This window comes from Salvelinus alpinus, chromosome 18, assembly GCF_045679555.1.
Source record: "Salvelinus alpinus chromosome 18, SLU_Salpinus.1, whole genome shotgun sequence".
In the NCBI taxonomy this organism is placed as follows: Eukaryota; Metazoa; Chordata; class Actinopteri; order Salmoniformes; family Salmonidae; genus Salvelinus; species Salvelinus alpinus.
The window spans coordinates 42,224,547-42,242,796 of record NC_092103.1 but is presented as its reverse complement, the minus strand read 5'-3'; the positions used below and the strand labels follow the sequence as shown (position 1 = coordinate 42,242,796).

The 18,250-nt window shown below is 45.3% G+C and overlaps 1 protein-coding gene across 2 annotated transcripts in view; it reads right to left on the bottom strand.

Annotated features, from left to right (window-relative positions):
* tln1 (talin 1) overlaps positions 1-18,250 on the bottom strand; it is a 142,169-nt gene that overhangs the window by 46,263 nt on the left and 77,656 nt on the right. For both annotated transcript variants that reach the window (XM_071351904.1, XM_071351905.1), the window contains 12 exons: positions 16,460-16,573; positions 15,808-15,921; positions 15,430-15,564; positions 14,875-15,003; positions 11,667-11,769; positions 9,961-10,169; positions 9,653-9,772; positions 8,115-8,312; positions 7,650-7,789; positions 5,914-6,007; positions 3,255-3,344; positions 2,603-2,725 (listed from right to left, as the gene is read on the bottom strand). In XM_071351904.1, coding sequence (XP_071208005.1) covers positions 2,603-2,725; positions 3,255-3,344; positions 5,914-6,007; positions 7,650-7,789; positions 8,115-8,312; positions 9,653-9,772; positions 9,961-10,169; positions 11,667-11,769; positions 14,875-15,003; positions 15,430-15,564; positions 15,808-15,921; positions 16,460-16,573 — 1,569 coding nt within the window. The remainder of the gene's footprint in view (positions 1-2,602; positions 2,726-3,254; positions 3,345-5,913; positions 6,008-7,649; positions 7,790-8,114; positions 8,313-9,652; positions 9,773-9,960; positions 10,170-11,666; positions 11,770-14,874; positions 15,004-15,429; positions 15,565-15,807; positions 15,922-16,459; positions 16,574-18,250) is intronic.

Sequence of the window (18,250 nt, the reverse complement as noted above, 5' to 3'; positions counted from 1 at the left end):
GTACACTTCAACTATGACAGACAAAATGAGAAAGAAAAATCCAGAAAATCACATTGTAGGATTTTTTATGAATTTATTTGCAAATTATGGTGGAAAATAAGTATTTGGTCAATAACAAAAGTTTCTCAATACTTTGTTATATACCCTTTGCTGGCAATGACAGAGGTCAAATGTTTTCTGTAAGTCTTCACAAGGTTTTCACACACTGTTGCTGGTATTTTGGCCCATTCCTCCATGCAGATCTCCTCTAGAGCAGTGATGTTTTGGGGCGGACTTTCAACTCCCTCCAAAGATTTTCTATGGGGTTGAGATCTGGAGACTGGCTAGGCCACTCCAGGACCTTGAAATGCTTCTTACGAAGCCACTCCTTCGTTGCCCGGGCAGTGTGTTTGGGATCATTGTCATGCTGAAAGACCCAGCCACGTTTCATCTTCAATGCCCTTGCTGATGGAAGGAAGTTTTCACTCAAAATCTCACGATACATGGCCCCATTCATTCTTTCCTTTACACGGATCAGTCGTCCTGGTCCCTTTGCAGAAAAACATCCCCAAAGCATGATGTTTCCACCCCCATGCTTCACAGTAGGTATGGTGTTCTTTGGATGCAACTCTGCATTCTTTGTCCTCCAAACACGACGAGTTGAGTTTTTACCAAAAAGTTCTATTTTGGTTTCATCTGACCATATGACATTTCTCCCAATCTTCTTCTGGATCATCCAAATGCTCTCTAGCAAACTTCAGACGGGCCTGGATATGTACTGGCTTAAGCAGGGGGACACGTCTGGCACTGCAGGATTTGAGTCCCTGGCGGCGTAGTGTGCTACTGATGGTAGGCTTTGTTACTTTGGTCCCAGCTCTCTGCAGGTCATTCACTAGGTCCCCCCGTGTGGTTCTGGGATTTTTGCTCACCGTTCTTGTGATCATTTTGACCCCACGGGGTGAGATCTTGTGTGGAGCCCCAGATCGAGGGAGATTATCAGTGGTCTTGTATGTCTTCCATTTCCTAATAATTGCTCCCACAGTTGATTTCTTCAAACCAAGCTGCTTACCTATTGCAGATTCAGTCTTCCCAGCCTGGTGCAGGTCTACAATTTTGTTTCTGGTGTCCTTTGACAGCTCTTTGGTCTTGGCCATAGTGGAGTTTGGAGTGTGACTGTTTGAGGTTGTGGACAGGTGTCTTTTATACTGATAACAAGTAGAGGACAGAGGAGCCTCTTAAAGAAGAAGTTACAGGTCTGTGAGAGCCAGAAATCTTGCTTGTTTGTAGGTGACCAAATACTTATTTTCCACCATAATTTGCAAATAAATTCATTAAAAATCCTACAATGTGATTTTCTGGATTTTCTTTTCTCATTTTGTCTGTCATAGTTGAAGTGCACCTATGATGAAAATTACAGGCCTCTCTCATCTTTTTAAGTGGGAGAACTTGCACAATTGGTGGCTGACTAAATACTTTTTTGCCCCACTGTATATTGGGAATAGGATATACAGGGCCCATAGGGTATACATGGCCCATAGGGTATACAGGGCCCATAGGGTATACAGGGAATAGGATATACAGGGAATTGGGTATACAGGGCCCATAGGGTATACAGGGAATTGGGTATACAGGACCCATAGGGTATACAGGGCCCATAGGATATACAGGGAATTGGGTATACAGGACCCATAGGGTATACAGGGCCCATAGGATATACAGGGAATTGGGTATACAGGACCCATAGGGTATACAGGGAATTGGGTATACAGGGCCCATAGGGTATACAGGGAATTGGGTATACAGGGCCCATTAGGTATACAGGGAATTGGGTATACAGGGCCCATAGGGTATACAGGGCCCATAGGGTATACAGGGAATTGGGTATACAGGGCCCATAGGGTATACAGGGCCCATAGGGTATACAGAGAATTGGGTATACAGGACCCATAGGGTATACAGGGCCCATAGGATATACAGGGAATTGGGTATACAGGGCCCATAGGGTATACAGAACACATAGGGTATACAGGGCCCATAGGGTATACAGGACCCATAGGGTATGCAGGGCCCATAGGGTATACAGAACACATAGGGTATACAGGGCCCATAGGGTACGCAGGGCCCATAGGGTACACAGAACACATAGGGTATACAGGGCCCATAGGGTATACAGGGCCCATAGGGTATACAGAACACATAGGGTATACAGGGCCCATAGGGTATACGGGGCCCATAGGGTATACAGGGCCCATAGGGTATACAGAACACATAGGATATACAGGGAATTGGGTATACAGGGCCCATAGGGTATGCAGGGCCCATAGGGTATACAGAACACATAGGGTATACAGGGCCCATAGGGTATACAGGGCCCATAGGGTATACAGGGCCCATAGGGTATACAGGGCCCATAGGGTATACAGGGCCCATAGGGTATACAGGGCCCATAGGGTATACAGGGCCCATAGGGTATACAGGGCCCATAGGGTATACAGGGCCCATAGGGTATACAGAACACATAGGGTATACAGGGCCCATAGGGTATACAGAACACATAGGGTATACAGGGAATAGGGGGCCATTTGGGACACCCCCTGGTCTGCTGGACTGGAAGGTGGTTTACCTGGGCAGCTGCTTCAGTAAGGCCACACAGGGCTTTAGAGCCAGAGCTGACAGAGTCCCCAAACTCAGGCAGATTGCTGTTCTTAGCGTTGTGGGAGATTCCAGCCATGGCTTCCCCAAGGACCTGCAGGACACAAGGCAAATATATTTAAAATACTTATATTTCTATATATTTAAACATATATTTATTTCACAAAATACCTATACAACATTATAAAGAATAAAGGTGATCGAAAATCTTATTTTAAAAACAAAACACCACCATTTCCCTGGATATATTCTAGGACATAGTAGGGAGGAAGTATGTGGGAAGTAGGGAGGAAGTATGTGGGAAGTAGGGAGGAAGTATGTGGGAAGTAGGGAGGACGTATGTGGGAAGTAGGGAGGACGTATGTGGGAAGTAGGGAGGAAGTATGTGGGAAGTAGGGAGGACGTAGGGAGGAAGTATGTGGGAAGTAGGGAGGAAGTAGGGAGGAAGTATGTGGGAAGTAGGGAGGAAGTATGTGGGAAGTAGGGAGGAAGTGTGTGGGAAGTAGGGAGGAAGTAGGGAGGAAGTATAGAAGGAAAGGAAGAGAAAGGGAGAGAGGAAAATAAATGAAATGTAGAAGGAATGAAATGATATTGATCAAGGAGGTGTCTAGTCTGTTGTTTACCTTGGAGTTCTCCATGACACTGTCGATGCAGTCAAAGTAGGAGAGGTCACTGACCGCCTCGGTGGGGTTCTCAAGCATACCCCGAACAGTCTGGAGAGACATAGTGCACGGGTTAGGAACCACCCACACAGACACAGAGAGAACACACACACACCCCACATATACATATGTGCATGCACAAGGCACACACAGACACAGACACACAGACACAGACACAGACGACACACACAGAGAGACAAAAGACCTGTCAATTATGCACCCTTCAGGTGACATGTTAATGAACCAGACAAAGAAGACAACTTGAAGCTGTGTAACTAGACTCTGGAGCACAACAACTTGAAGCTGTGTAACTAGACTCTGGAGCACAACAACTTGAAGCTGTGTAACTAGACTCTGGAGCACAACAACTTGAAGCTGTGTAACTAGACTCTGGGGCACAACAACTTGAAGCTGTGTAACTAGACTCTGGGGCACAACAACTTGAAGCTGTGTAACTAGACTCTGGAGCACAACAACTTGAAGCTGTGTAACTAGACTCTGGGGCACAACAACTTGAAGCTGTGTAACTAGACTCTGGGGCACAACAACAAATTTTGATCTGACACTCAAATCATACCTTCACTGTGTAATAGGATAAATTATTAGGTAGTAAAACTTTATTTCCCAAGTACGGATAAACCATGCCAATATTGAGATTATTTCAAGTCTATGACCCCCAAAAATATATCAGAAATACATAAAGATATTGATATTAATACATCAATGTTTATATATTAATTACACATTTCTAATACTAATAATATATAATAGTAGAAAACAGTAGAAAAATAGTAACATGTTCTTGACCAATCCCCACTAAGTACATTGAAGTGGTGGTTCAGCGATATTTTACATATTCACGTATTTGTTTCCTTACGTTGAAAACAGTCTATGGACAAGGAGGGAGAACAATCCACACGTTGGTTTGTTCATTTAGCCACAAGACAATATTAGCTTGTTCACAAACCTATCCAAGTCAATGTCCTCCTTTTAGAGAGTTTCAGATTCCATTACCAAATCATTTAAAAATACATTCAAATCACTGAGCAACAAAATATTTTGATGAGATAACTTGGAGGAGGGAGAAGAAGAACAGGAGCGAGAGAGTGAAGGAGGAGGGAGAAGAGGAACAGGAGCGAGAGAGTGAAGGAGGAGGGAGAAGAGGAACAGGAGCGAGAGAGTGAAGGAGGAGGGAGAAGAGGAACAGGAGCGAGAGAGTGAAGGAGGAGGGAGAAGAGGAACAGGAGCGAGAGAGTGAAGGAGGAGGGAGAAGAGGGACAGGAGCGAGAGAGTGAAGGAGGAGGGAGAAGAGGGACAGGAGCGAGAGAGTGAAGGAGGAGGGAGAAGAGGAACAGGAGCGAGAGAGTGAAGGAGGAGGGAGAAGAGGAACAGGAGCGAGAGAGTGAAGGAGGAGGGAGAGGAGGAACAGGAGCGAGATAGTGAAGGAGGAGGGAGAGGAGGAACAGGAGCGAGAGAGTGAAGGAGGAGGGAGAGGAGGAACAGGAGCGAGAGAGTGAAGGAGGAGGGAGAAGAGGAACAGGAGCGAGAGAGTGAAGGAGGAGGGAGAAGAGGAACAGGAGCGAGAGAGTGAAGGAGGAGGGAGAAGAGGAACAGGAGCGAGAGAGTGAAGGAGGAGGGAGAAGAGGAACAGGAGCGAGAGAGTGAAGGAGGAGGGAGAAGAGGAACAGGAGCGAGAGAGTGAAGGAGGAGGGAGAAGGGGAACAGGAGCGAGAGAGTGAAGGAGGAGGGAGAAGAGGAACAGGAGCGAGAGAGTGAAGGAGGAGGGAGAAGAGGAACAGGAGCGAGAGAGTGAAGGAGGAGGGAGAGGAGGAACAGGAGCGAGAGAGTGAAGGAGGAGGGAGAGGAGTAACAGGAGCGAGAGAGTGAAGGAGGAGGGAGAGGAGTAACAGGAGCGAGAGAGTGAAGGAGGAGGGAGAAGAGGAACAGGAGCGAGAGAGTGAAGGAGGAGGGAGAAGGGGAACAGGAGCGAGAGAGTGAAGGAGGAGGGAGAAGAGGAACAGGAGCGAGAGAGTGAAGGAGGAGGGAGAAGAGGAACAGGAGCGAGAGAGTGAAGGAGGAGGGAGAAGAGGAACAGGAGCGAGAGAGTGAAGGAGGAGGGAGAAGAGGAACAGGAGCGAGAGAGTGAAGGAGGAGGGAGAAGAGGAACAGGAGCCAGACGGAATGAAATTTAAAACATAATAAACTAATATAAAAATACTAATATTAGTGGTTGGTGGCAGTGGATTTGTTTTTTTTAAACAAAGTGTGGACTGCAGTCTCTCCCTTGTCCATACAGTACTGTTTTTATGATAATGAATATGCATAAATTTACAATTTTACTTTGTAAATGTACATTTAAATATGTAAATGTTCCTGAACTATCCCTTTAATATCCACATACAGAATACAACATGCAGTAATACAGTACACAGTGTACCTATACCACAAGTCCCAGAAGAAAGATAACACACTCTTTCTCAGCCTTAGCAACCGTTCAACTCCCTCAATCCACAGCGTTCACATACACTAACAACTGAATGAGTCATCCAACAAACTGTTCAGAGATTGAAAGACAAAAAAAATGACAACAAATAGAAAGAAGAGAGAAGAACGGGTGTACCTCGAGCTCCCGGAGAGCATTGTCACACTCCTTCTGGCCCGGGGCCTGCTGGGTACACATGGTGATGAGCTGGTTGATACTGTCAGTGACGGCACTGTGGACGGAGAGAGAGAGAGAGAGAGAAAGGGAGGTAGCATGTGAGAAAACATGAGGGAGTGTGTTAGTGACAGAGTAACAGAAAGGGTGTGTGTGTGAGAGAGAATGAGGGATGGAGAGCACCAGTCTCTCGCTGTAAATTGCCGTTCGCCCACACACGCTTCAGAGCTTTGGTGTTTAGAATCTCTACAGAGAACTGGTGAGCTGTTTTCTCATCAGAAACTGAAAGGCAGAGAGTGAAAAATAAAAGATAGACATTGAAAGCAGGAGAGAGACACAGAGACAGACACAGACACAGAGACAGAGACAGACAGAGACAGAGACAGAGCGAGAGAGAGAGAGAGAGAGAGACAGACAGACAGACAGACAGACAGACAGACAGACAGACAGACAGAGAGAGAGAGAGCGAGACAGACAGACAGACAGAGAGCGAGACAGACAGACAGACAGAGAGCGAGACAGACAGACAGACAGAGAGCGAGACAGACAGACAGACAGAGAGCGAGACACACACACAGACAGACACACAGACAGACACACAGACAGAGAGATACAGACAGACAGAGAGAGAGATACAGACAGAGACAGACGGAGAGCGAGACAGACAGAGACACAGACAGACAGACAGGCAGGCAGACAGACAGAGACACAGACAGAGAGCGAGACAGACAGAGAGCAAGACAGACAGACAGACAGAGAGCAAGACAGAGACAGACAGACAGACAGACAGACAGACAGACAGACAGACAGACAGACAGACAGACAGACAGACAGAGAGACAGACAGAGAGACAGACAGAGACACCAAGAGGAAGTAAGTTGGACAGTGTAAATAAAAAGAACGAAAGAGGGGGAGTGAGAACATTAGGTGTTCAAGAGGTGTCTTCAGAAAAATAGAAAAGTGTTCAATCAAAGCCTGTCACATCCCTTCTCCTTCAGTCTCATAGCGGAGTAGGGGGAAGTTGTCCCCTAGATGCTGATCTTGGGTCAGCTTTAAATTTTCCCCATTAAGGGTTAAGGTAAGAATTGGGGGAGGGGAAGCTGATCCTAGGTCTGTAGATAGGAGAAACTTCACCCCAGAGCTCTTGTCACCCGTCATCAAGACATCCAACTGGGAGAGGTGTGTCCCGTTGAACTTTTCATTCAATATAAACCCCTACTGACAGTTTGTTATATAACCCTTTCTACGCACGTCTATACAAGAACGTGACAGGGAGTTAGAGAATGTGTTAGAGCTGTGTCTACTGTATATGAGAGTGGGTGGTGTGTGTCACTCTGTGTGTGTGTGTGTGTGTGTGTGTGTGTGTGTGTGTGTGTGTGTGTGTGTGTGTGTGTGTGTGTGTGTGTGTGTGTGTGTGTGTGTGTTAACAATAAGAACTTGAGTAACGTGGAAAGGAACACATGTTAACAATTATCATGGAGCATCATGAGAGGGTAACAAATATCACTATTCAAATAGAAACGATCCCCAGTGAAAATGACAGCACGTTTCCAGTACAAAAGTGGAATTTCAATGAACGCCTAAATATATTTCATTAGAATAGTGTTGAAAGTAGAAGTGAACCCAAGCCTGCTATCTGTAGCTAACTGCATTGTGGATGCTGGGAGGGGTCTGTGGACAGGCTCTAATGCCATTCTTACCGAGCGGCGGCTGCCAGCTGGTTCTTGAGGTTGGGGGAGTTGGGGTCAGTGGACAGGACCTTGGCGGCGAGCAGCAGCTTACTGGACGACATGGAGATGGTCTTGAGGTTGGACACCACCTGCGTCTGGTTCTCCTTGTTCTGAACGGAGGGCGGAGAGGAAGAAAACGGTTTAAATCAGGTCATGAAGGTCCTCTCAGTCATTCACGCACATATGAAGTTAGTAACATATGACACACACAAGCATGGAAACATCTGATGAGAGTCAATTGCCTGCATATATCTCAAGACACATCCCGTCCTCCTCTCTCCTAAACATACACTTAAACAAAACATATGACCACTGCATCATACGCAGTATGAAATTAGCTACACAACATCAACCTGAACAATACATCACAACGCAATAGATTTCATTTCACCCCAGTCTAACGACCCTGGTGTTTCATCCGTGTCCTTCTCTGACCTGTGACTGGCCGGCCATGTCCACGCCGGCCTCCAGGAACTCTCCGAAGTCACGGCCGAACTTGCCAGTGGCCTTGGCCAGGTCCTGGGTGGTGCCCCTGGACGACTGGACCAGCTCATTGGCTGACTGGTTGAGACCGGCTGCAGCCTGGTTCAGGTTGACCTGCGTCTCCTGGAAACTCTTCCCACTGGGCGGGAACTGGAGAAGAGAGGGGGAGGAGGGGATAAATGAAGAGAAGTAATGAAAGGGAGAGAAGAGAAGTAATGAAAGGGAGAGAAGTAATGAAAGGGAGAAGAGAGAAGTAATGAAAGGGAGAGAAGTAATGAAAGGGAGAAAAGAGAAGTAATGAAAGGGAGAAAAGAGAAGTAATGAAAGGGAGAGAAGTAATGGGAGAAAAGAGAAGTAATGAAAGGGAGAGAAGTAATGAAAGGGAGAAGAGAGAAGTAATGAAAGGGAGAAGAGAGAAGTAATGAAAGGGAGAAGAGAGAAGTAATGAAAGGGAGAAGAGAGAAGTAATGAAAGGGAGAAGAGAGAAGTAATGAAAGGGAGAAGAGAGAAGTAATGAAAGGGAGAAGAGAGAAGTAATGAAAGGGAGAAGAGAGAAGTAATGAAAGGGAGAAGAGAGAAGTAATGAAAGGGAGAAGAGAGAAGTAATGGGAGAAAAGAGAAGTAATGAAAGGGAGAAGAGAGAAGTAATGAAAGGGAGAGAAGTAATGAAAGGGAGAAGAGAGAAGTAATGAAAGGGAGAGAAGTAATGAAAGGGAGAAGAGAGAAGTAATGAAAGGGAGAAGAGAGAAGTAATGGGAGAAAAGAGAAGTAATGAAAGGGAGAGAAGTAATGACAGGGAGAAGAGAGAAGTAATGAAAGGGAGAGAAGTAATGAAAGGGAGAAGAGAGAAGTAATGAAAGGGAGAAGAGAGAAGTAATGAAAGGGAGAAGAGAGAAGTAATGGGAGAAAAGAGAAGTAATGAAAGGGGGAAGAGAGAAGTAATGAAAGGGGGAAGAGAGAAGTAATGAAAGGGAGAAGAGAGAAGTAATGAAAGGGAGAAGAGAGAAGTAATGAAAGGGAGAAGAGAGAAGTAATGAAAGGGAGAAGAGAGAAGTAATGAAAGGGAGAAGAGAGAAGTAATGAAAGGGAGAAGAGAGAAGTAATGAAAGGGAGAAGAGAGAAGTAATGAAAGGGAGAAGAGAGAAGTAATGAAAGGGAGAAGAGAGAAGTAATGAAAGGGAGAAGAGAGAAGTAATGAAAGGGAGAAGAGAGAAGTAATGAAAGGGAGAAGAGAGAAGTAATGAAAAGGAGAAGAGAGAAGTAATGAAAAGGAGAAGAGAGAAGTAATGAAAGGGAGAAGAGAGAAGTAATGAAAAGGAGAAGAGAGAAGTAATGAAAGGGAGAAGAGAGAAGTAATGAAAGGGAGAAGAGAGAAGTAATGAAAAGGAGAAGAGAGAAGTAATGAAAGGGAGAAGAGAGAAGTAATAGTAGAAAACAAAAAGTCAGAACAGCACATCTCCTATTTTAGTTTGGTGTGATTTTCTACTCACAGAATTGGCCAGTAGTTTCTTACTGGCCTCTCCGACTGTTCTTATAGCGTTGTCCACATCTCTCTGTCCAGGCAGGCAGTTCACACTCCTGTTCAGGGCCTGGGATACAGCCTTGGCCACCTGTACACAACCAAACACATTCAAATAGAAGCATTTCGTAGGTGGATATGATGTTTCCTAAGGTCTTTCATAGAAGCACAGTCTTGGCTGTTGATGGGTTTACATTCTAATAGTGAGCTCTTTGTGTATTGGCAACAAATATCCAAAAGTATAAAACCTGACAGACTGTCTGACTTTCTCTGACTGACCTGTGCCAGTCTCTGCTGGCTGTCAGGATCTCCCGGCTTGGCGATGGCTCTCTTGGTCTCTTCGATCAGATTGGCCGACTTGTCCATAACGTCGCCAGCGCAGTCCAGCATGGCGTTGCGGGCCTGAGGGTCGGCGGTCGTCGCGGCAACCCCACGGGCGGCCGAGGCCAGAGCGCGCAATGCCTGAGCCACGTCTCTGGCTGCCATACCTGAGAGAGAGGGGACAAAGCATGAGTACCATCTGTCTCCACTAGAGGGTGCTCCTGAGTCTTCCTTACTCCCACCAGATACATTTTTAGGCTTTAATGCTGTCAGACACATTATATACTATACTCAGCGCACATGGCTGAGAGCTTCATGATCCTTTTATTATCTGAGCTACATTCTTTATTTTTACATACTTCAGTAAGTTACCTCTAGGCCAGGGCTCTCCAACCCTGTTCCCAGAGAGCGTAGAAAAAAAAATAAAGAAAAACCCTTGAATGAGTAGGTGCGTCCAAACTTTTGACTGGTACTGCAGTTCTCGTTGCCCTGGGTGACCCGTTTGTTCACTACTGTAGCTACATGTGTAGTTCTCGTTGCCCTGGGTGACCAGTTTGTACACTACTGTAGTTACCTGTGTAGTTCTCGTTGCCCTGGGTGACCAGTTTGTACACTACTGTAGCTACCCGTGTAGTTCTCGTTGCCCTGGGTGACCAGTTTGTACACTACTGTAGTTACCTGTGTAGTTCTCGTTGCCCTGGGTGACCAGTTTGTACACTACTGTAGCTACCTGTGTAGTTCTCGTTGCCCTGGGTGACCAGTTGTATACTACTGTAGCTACCCGTGTAGTTCTCGTTGCCCTGGGTGACCAGTTTGTACACTACTGTAGCTACCCGTGTAGTTCTCGTTGCCCTGGGTGACCAGTTTGTACACTACTGTAGCTACCCGTGTAGTTCTCGTTGCCCTGGGTGACCAGTTGTACACTACTGTAGTTACCTGTGTAGTTCTCGTTGCCCTGGGTGACCAGTTTGTACACTACTGTAGCTACCTGTGTAGTTCTCGTTGCCCTGGGTGACCAGTTTGTATACTACTGTAGTTACCTGTGTAGTTCTCGTTGCCCTGGGTGACCAGTTTGTTCACTACTGTAGTTACCTGTGTAGTTCTCGTTGCCCTGGGTGACCAGTTTGTACACTACTGTAGCTACCTGTGTAGTTCTCGTTGCCCTGGGTGACCAGTTTGTACACTACTGTAGCTACCTGTGTAGTTCTCGTTGCCCTGGGTGACCAGTTTGTACACTACTGTAGTTACCTGTGTAGTTCTCGTTGCCCTGGGTGACCAGTTTGTTCACTACTGTAGTTACCTGTGTAGTTCTCGTTGCCCTGGGTGACCAGTTTGTTCACTACTGTAGCTACCCGTGTAGTTCTCGTTGCCCTGGGTGACCAGTTTGTACACTACTGTAGCTACCTGTGTAGTTCTCGTTGCCCTGGGTGACCAGTTTGTACACTACTGTAGCTACCCGTGTAGTTCTCGTTGCCCTGGGTGACCAGTTTGTTCACTACTGTAGTTACCTGTGTAGTTCTCGTTGCCCTGGGTGACCAGTTTGTACACTACTGTAGCTACCTGTGTAGTTCTCGTTGCCCTGGGTGACCAGTTTGTATACTACTGTAGTTACCTGTGTAGTTCTCGTTGCCCTGGGTGACCAGTTTGTTCACTACTGTAGTTACCTGTGTAGTTCTCGTTGCCCTGGGTGGCCTCACTCAGCAGCTGGGCGATGGCAGAGCTCACAGCCTTAGTGCTGTTGCCCACGTCCTGAGAGCACTTCTCCAGCTGCAAAAACACACACACACACACACACACACACACACACACACACACACACACACACACACACACACACACACACACACACACACACACACACACACACACACACACACACACACACACACACACACACACACACACACATACTTCCACTTGTATAATTCTTATCTTCACACACAAACAAATTAAATAAAGTAACATGAGTAGGAGTGAGTGGTCAAGAATCCTAATTATTCCTACTGTACGGTATATCAGGTTTCATTTTACAGACTGCTCTCTGCGTGTGTGTTCGTAAGTGTCTGCACTGTGGTTGGAATTCTCACAGTCTGGTACTTGTAATCATCATGTAGGCACAGACCCATAGATGGGTGCTGAGGCATGATTCATGATTCTGTGGTGGGTGTTGACATCAGCCTACCTACCTGATTCTGTGGTGGGTGTTGACACCAGCCTACCTACCGCTGTGCATGTGGCTACAAGTTTAGTTTAGTTTAATAGGATCATTAGCTACTGCAAATGTGCCAGCTACTCTCCCTGGGGTCCACACAAAACATACAAATACATGAAAATACAGAACAGTAATAGACAACTAATTACAATCAATTCAAACTAGAAATAAAACAAGAGTTGTATATATAGGAATATATACATATTCATATTGTTATATACAGTACAATCAGATCTTTAGAAATAGGAGAGGCGCTGTGATCATGTATTTTATATCTGTTTTTTAAGCTAAACTTGGCTGAGTAACTTCTGGTAGCAGATCATTCCACCATGACTCTATAGATAACTGAGTAACTTCTGGTATCAGGTCATTCCACCATAACATGACTCTATAGATAACTGAGTAACTTCTGGTAGCAGATCATTCCACCATGACTCTATAGATAACTGAGTAACTTCTGGTAGCAGAGCATTCCACCATAACATGACTCTATAGATAACTGAGTAACTTCTGGTAGCAGATCATTCCACCATAACATGACTCTATAGATAACTGAGTAACTTCTGGTAGCAGAGCATTCCACCATGACTCTATAGATAACTGAGTAACTTCTGGTAGCAGAGCATTCCACCATGACTCTATAGATAACTGAGTAACTTCTGGTAGCAGATCATTCCACCATGACTCTATAGATAACTGAGTAACTTCTGGTAGCAGATCATTCCACCATGACTCTATAGATAACTGAGTAACTTCTGGTAGCAGATCATTCCACCATGACTCTATAGATAACTGAGTAACTTCTGGTAGCAGAGCATTACACCATGACTTTATAGATAACTGAGTAACTTCTGGTAGCAGAGCATTCCACCATGACTCTATAGATAACTGAGTAACTTCTGGTAGCAGATCATTCCACCATAACATGACTCTATAGATAACTGAGTAACTTCTGGTAGCAGATCATTCCACCATAACATGACTCTATAGATAACTGAGTAACTTCTGGTAGCAGATCTTCCACCATGACTCTATAGATAACTGAGTAACTTCTGGTAGCAGAGCATTCCACCATAACATGACTCTATAGATAACTAAGTGAAGATCTGTTTATGGTTTGGGCACCGTTAAGGAACCCATAGTGGTGTGTCTGGTGAGGTATGTCTGTCTGTTTAAAATAGATTATACAAGTGTTAAGGCATTTTCAACACACAAATGTTTTTTTGAAAAGACTAGAAGAGATGTACATTTTTCCTCAACCATGAAAAACTATCACGCAAGTTGTTCATGTTAGTTCTGTGTGTGCAGTTCAGAGTAAAGCGTACTGCTTTGTCGTGAGCCAGCGGCAGCTTTGCTGCACTTGACCATATTACCAGACGGTAATCAGGTTGGGACCAGACCACAGCCTGAACAACTAGTACAGTTCATTTTTGTGTCAAAAATGCAACATATATTTTATAAACAGACATTCTTCTCCCCATCTTCAACAACTACTTTGTCAATATGACTTGACCATGATAACTGACCATCCAATGTTATATCTAGGAGTTCAGCTTCTTCAACTTCCTCAGTGGCCACACCCTTTACACACAACTCCTCTTGAGGTTTAGGTGTTAGAGAATGTTTTGAACCAAATACAATGCCTTTAGTTTTAGATGTATTTAAGACCCGTTTCTTGTTAATTACCCATTTTGACACTGACTGCAACTCCCTGCTAAGAGTGTCAGTGAGCTCACTGGCTAGAGGTGCTGATGTGTAGAGTGTTCAATCATCAGCATTCGTAGTCATTTTAGCTTCTTGTAAGACCAGTGGCAAATAATTGGTAAAAATAGAGAAGAGGAACGGCCCAAGGTAACTGCCCTGAGGGACACCGCACTGTAGATTTCTGATGTTAGAGACGCTTCCATTGAAGAACACTCTCTGGGTTCTATTGGATAAATAACTCTCCAACCATGTGACGGCAGGTGATGTAAAGTTTTTTTCCCCAATAACAATTTATGATCAATAACATCAAAGGCTGCACTGAAATCTAACAATACAGCTCCAACTATTTGTATTTTGAATTTATTAAGGATCCCCATTAGCTGCTGTCAAAGCAGAAGCTACTCCTTCTGGGGTCCAGCAACATTAAAATGTTATATAGAGTTTAAAATAGTACATAACATTCCATAACACTATCATGTGATTATCCATTTCTTTTAGCCACTCATCTTATTATACATTTCTTTTAGCCAGTCATCTGTGTCAGTGCAGTACAAGTTGAGTGCCCTTCCCTATATGCATGCTGAAAGTCAGTAGTTCATTTGTCACAAGTTATTCCTGTCACATGACTTGTGACAGGAAGACCGTGGGAGAGATGGGTTGTGAACAACTTGTGGTTAGCTTGCATGTACAGTACTGTGTGTTTGTGAAAATGTGTGTATTTGGGCATGTGCTTGCCATCTACTAGGGCAGGGGTGTGTGTGTGGTGTGTGGTGTGTGAAACTTCCTGCTAGCCTACAAGCACAGTACGCATACGGCATATGCAAGGTGTATTGTGTGTCTGTGTGTGTGTGTGTGTCAAACTTCCTGCTAGGCTACAAGCACAGTACGCATATGGCATATGCAAGGCGTACTGTGTGTGTATTGTGTGTGTGTGTGTGTGTGTGTGTGACTCTCACCGTCTCTCCGGGCAGGGGTTTGAGTTTGCCATCGCCAGCTGAGGCCTTGGCCTCCACCATGTCTTTCTCCAGGCCTCGGACCACCGTCAGAGCATTGTCGATCTCCAGAGGACCACATGCTTCCTGTGCCTGGATCACATGACAGGACGTTAACACAGGAAGTGGAGAAAGGGAAGACAGAACAGAATAGGGACCCCATATTGAGCAAGACCGGGCCTGCTAAACCTCTAACTCTAGTGCTATATTACCGTGGTGTTACTCAAGTTAGCTATGGAGTGAGCTAGCTAATTCCAACTGGCTAAACTGCTAACACAGTGTGTCAGCTAGTTACGGAGCAAGCTACTGTAGCTAGCTAATTCCACTAGCTAAACTGCTAACACAGTATTTTAGCTAGTTACAGGGCAAGCTACTGTAACTCGCTAATTTCTCAAACTAAACCGCTAATACAGTGTTTCAGCTAAATGGAGCAAGCTAGCTAGCTAATTCCACTAGCGAAAGCGCTAACAAGGTCAAACAACAGGTCCTTGTTGAGTGCGTTTGGGGGGTGTTTGGTACCTTCTGTGCGGCCGTGCGGAGCTCGGCAAGGGCAGTGGCCAGGTTCTTGGCACACTGGCTGAGTTGCATGGCAGAGGCCTGGTCGCCAATGGTAGGTACTGTGGCCTTGGCAGCCGCCACCATCTTGGCACCAGGCTGAGGGCGGAGTGGATGGAGGAAGGAAAGGGTTAACTTGTTTATTTCTACAAAGGTGCATGCTACTAAAACATTGTTCCGGTGTAGTTTGTAATAAATCAAATTGGCTACAGTAGATTTCAGAGGACAAGCTTCCTTGTTTTGTGTCATATTCCTTTTAGGCAAGCATCCTTCTTTGTGAAAGTATATCAGAATCAGAAGAAAAAAAACATTATGAGTGCAGGGCAGAGATGAGGGTCTCACCAGGAGGAAGTTCTGGCCGGCCCCGATGAGGGTGAGCTGGGCACTGGGGCTGTCGGGCTGGGACTGGCTGCCACGCACCCCCTGGACCAGCTGAGGGATCTGGTCTGCCACCACCTGACACACACACCAACAGATGGGCCACTTAATGACACTATCAACCAACCAATCAAATGGAAAATGTGTAGTTCGGTCAAGGTAAAAACAATAACATACACTTAAACACACACACTATCAAAATCACAATGCTCTATTCTCATTCTTACAGTGCAATGAAGCAATCACTGCTTACATGACTGCATACATCACTGCTCACATGACTGCATACATCACTGCATACATGGCAAATCACAAGCTCAGTGTATAGAAAGGGGATATTTCCACACTCATGTTCAGAGTACAATGAAGAACACCTGAACTACAATCTAACTCAGAATGGCAAAGTCAAAAATATTTTCTTTGAGATTTACTACAGTAATTGTACCCCTGAGAGAGAAAAAGAAAAATAGAAAGAGAGAGAGCGAGAGAGAGAAAAAGAGAGCGAGAGAAAATTTGAGAAGGCATGACACTCGTACTCAGTGACCTATGCCTGACCCCACAGGACCAGAAACCAGGAAGAGTGATGGTTGGGTTGTCATGGCAGCGGAGCTCTCACCTTGCAGCTCTGGACGAGCTGCTGCTGGGCTGCTGGGTTCTTATTGGACGAGGCGGCGTGCTGGGCGGCGGCTATAGTCTGAGTGGCGGCCGCGGCGGCCTGCTTGGCTGCGTTCTGACAGGAAACGAAGTGTGAAAAAAAAAAAGACTGTCAGTTTAGTTTCAACTTAGGTTTCCAAACCGATGTGCTTGCTAACTAACACCAGGGTTGGTTAATTTCAGCAATGCATACATTAAGGTTAAGTTTATCAAATTTGTCAAATGCAAGCAATAAAACAAATCAATCTTAGCAATCATGATGCTGCGCACAAATAATCAAAATGACAGGCTACTTTGACACTGACATCAATAAAAACATCCTTGTCTTGAATCCATCAATAGTGAGCTGTGTGTGCAGACACACATATTGTAGGCTACAACCTGAGGAGGAAATTATCATCCTAAAACTGCTTTCCAGTTTCACTGACTCAGCCGATGATGCACCGGTCACTTGCCGGTGATGGCTGATGCGTTCGTGCCAAAAGCCTGTCTCTCTTGCTTTACTTTGTAAACAATATTTGGAAGTTGATCTAATATTTTGGTAGCCTACAGCATACGGATTAGCCTCTTCTCTTTTCAGCAGTAGACATTTGCTTTCCAACCTGTGATTTCCCACGATTGTAATATTGCGGAAGGCTTGTTTTGCTGTTCACTGACAGATTCACCGCCAGTCATAAGTTCTGCTTAGGCAAGTCAGACAGTCATAAGTTCTGTTTAGTTCTGCATCTTGCCTATGCCGTTCGGCCAACGCTCATTCATATATCTTTATGTACATATTCTTATTCATCCCTTTACACTTGTGTGTATAAGGTAGTTGTCATGAAATTGTTAGATTACTTGTTAGATATTACTGCATGGTCGGAACTAGAAGCACAAGCATTTCGCTACACTCGCATTAACATCTGCTAACCATGTGTATGTGACAAATAACATTTGATTTAGACAAGTCAGACAGTCATAAGTTCTGTTTAGACAAGTCAGACAGTCATAAGTTCTGCTTAGACAAGTCACGGCCATTCATAAGTTCTGCAAACCTCCCTCTCAGTTACAAAGCTCTTTTGTGGGCCTACGATATCACTTAACACTAGGGCAGCATCCCACATAACACCCTGTTTCCTTACATATGGCTCTGGTCAAAAGTAGCGCACTATGGGCCCTGTGGGCTTTGGTCAAAAGTAGTGCACTACATAGGGAACAGGGTGCTATTTGGGACGCATCCTAGAACTAGCTGCTGGGCACCAGCAGAGGTGGTTGTATGGCAGAGAGAGAGGTGGTTGTATGGCAGAGAGAGAGGTGGTTGTATGGCAGAGAGAGAGGTGGTTGTATGGCAGAGAGAGGTGGTTGTATGGCAGAGAGAGGTGGTTGTATGGCAGAGAGAGAGTTGGTTGTATGGCAGAGAGAGAGGTGGTTGTATGGCAGAGAGAGAGGTGGTTGTATGGCAGAGAGAGAGGTGGTTGAATGGCAGAGAGAGAGGTGGTTGTATGGCAGAGAGAGAGGTGGTTGTATGGCAGAGAGAGAGTTGGTTGTATGGCAGAGAGAGAGGTGGTTGTATGGCAGAGAGAGAGGTGGTTGTATGGCAGAGAGAGAGGTGGTTGAATGGCAGAGAGAGAGGTGGTTGTATGGCAGAGAGAGAGGTGGTTGTATGGCAGAGAGAGAGGTGGTTGTATGGCAGAGAGAGAGGTGGTTGTATGGCAGAGAGAGAAGTGGTTGTATGGCAGAGAGAGAAGTGGTTGTATGGCAGAGAGAGGTGGTT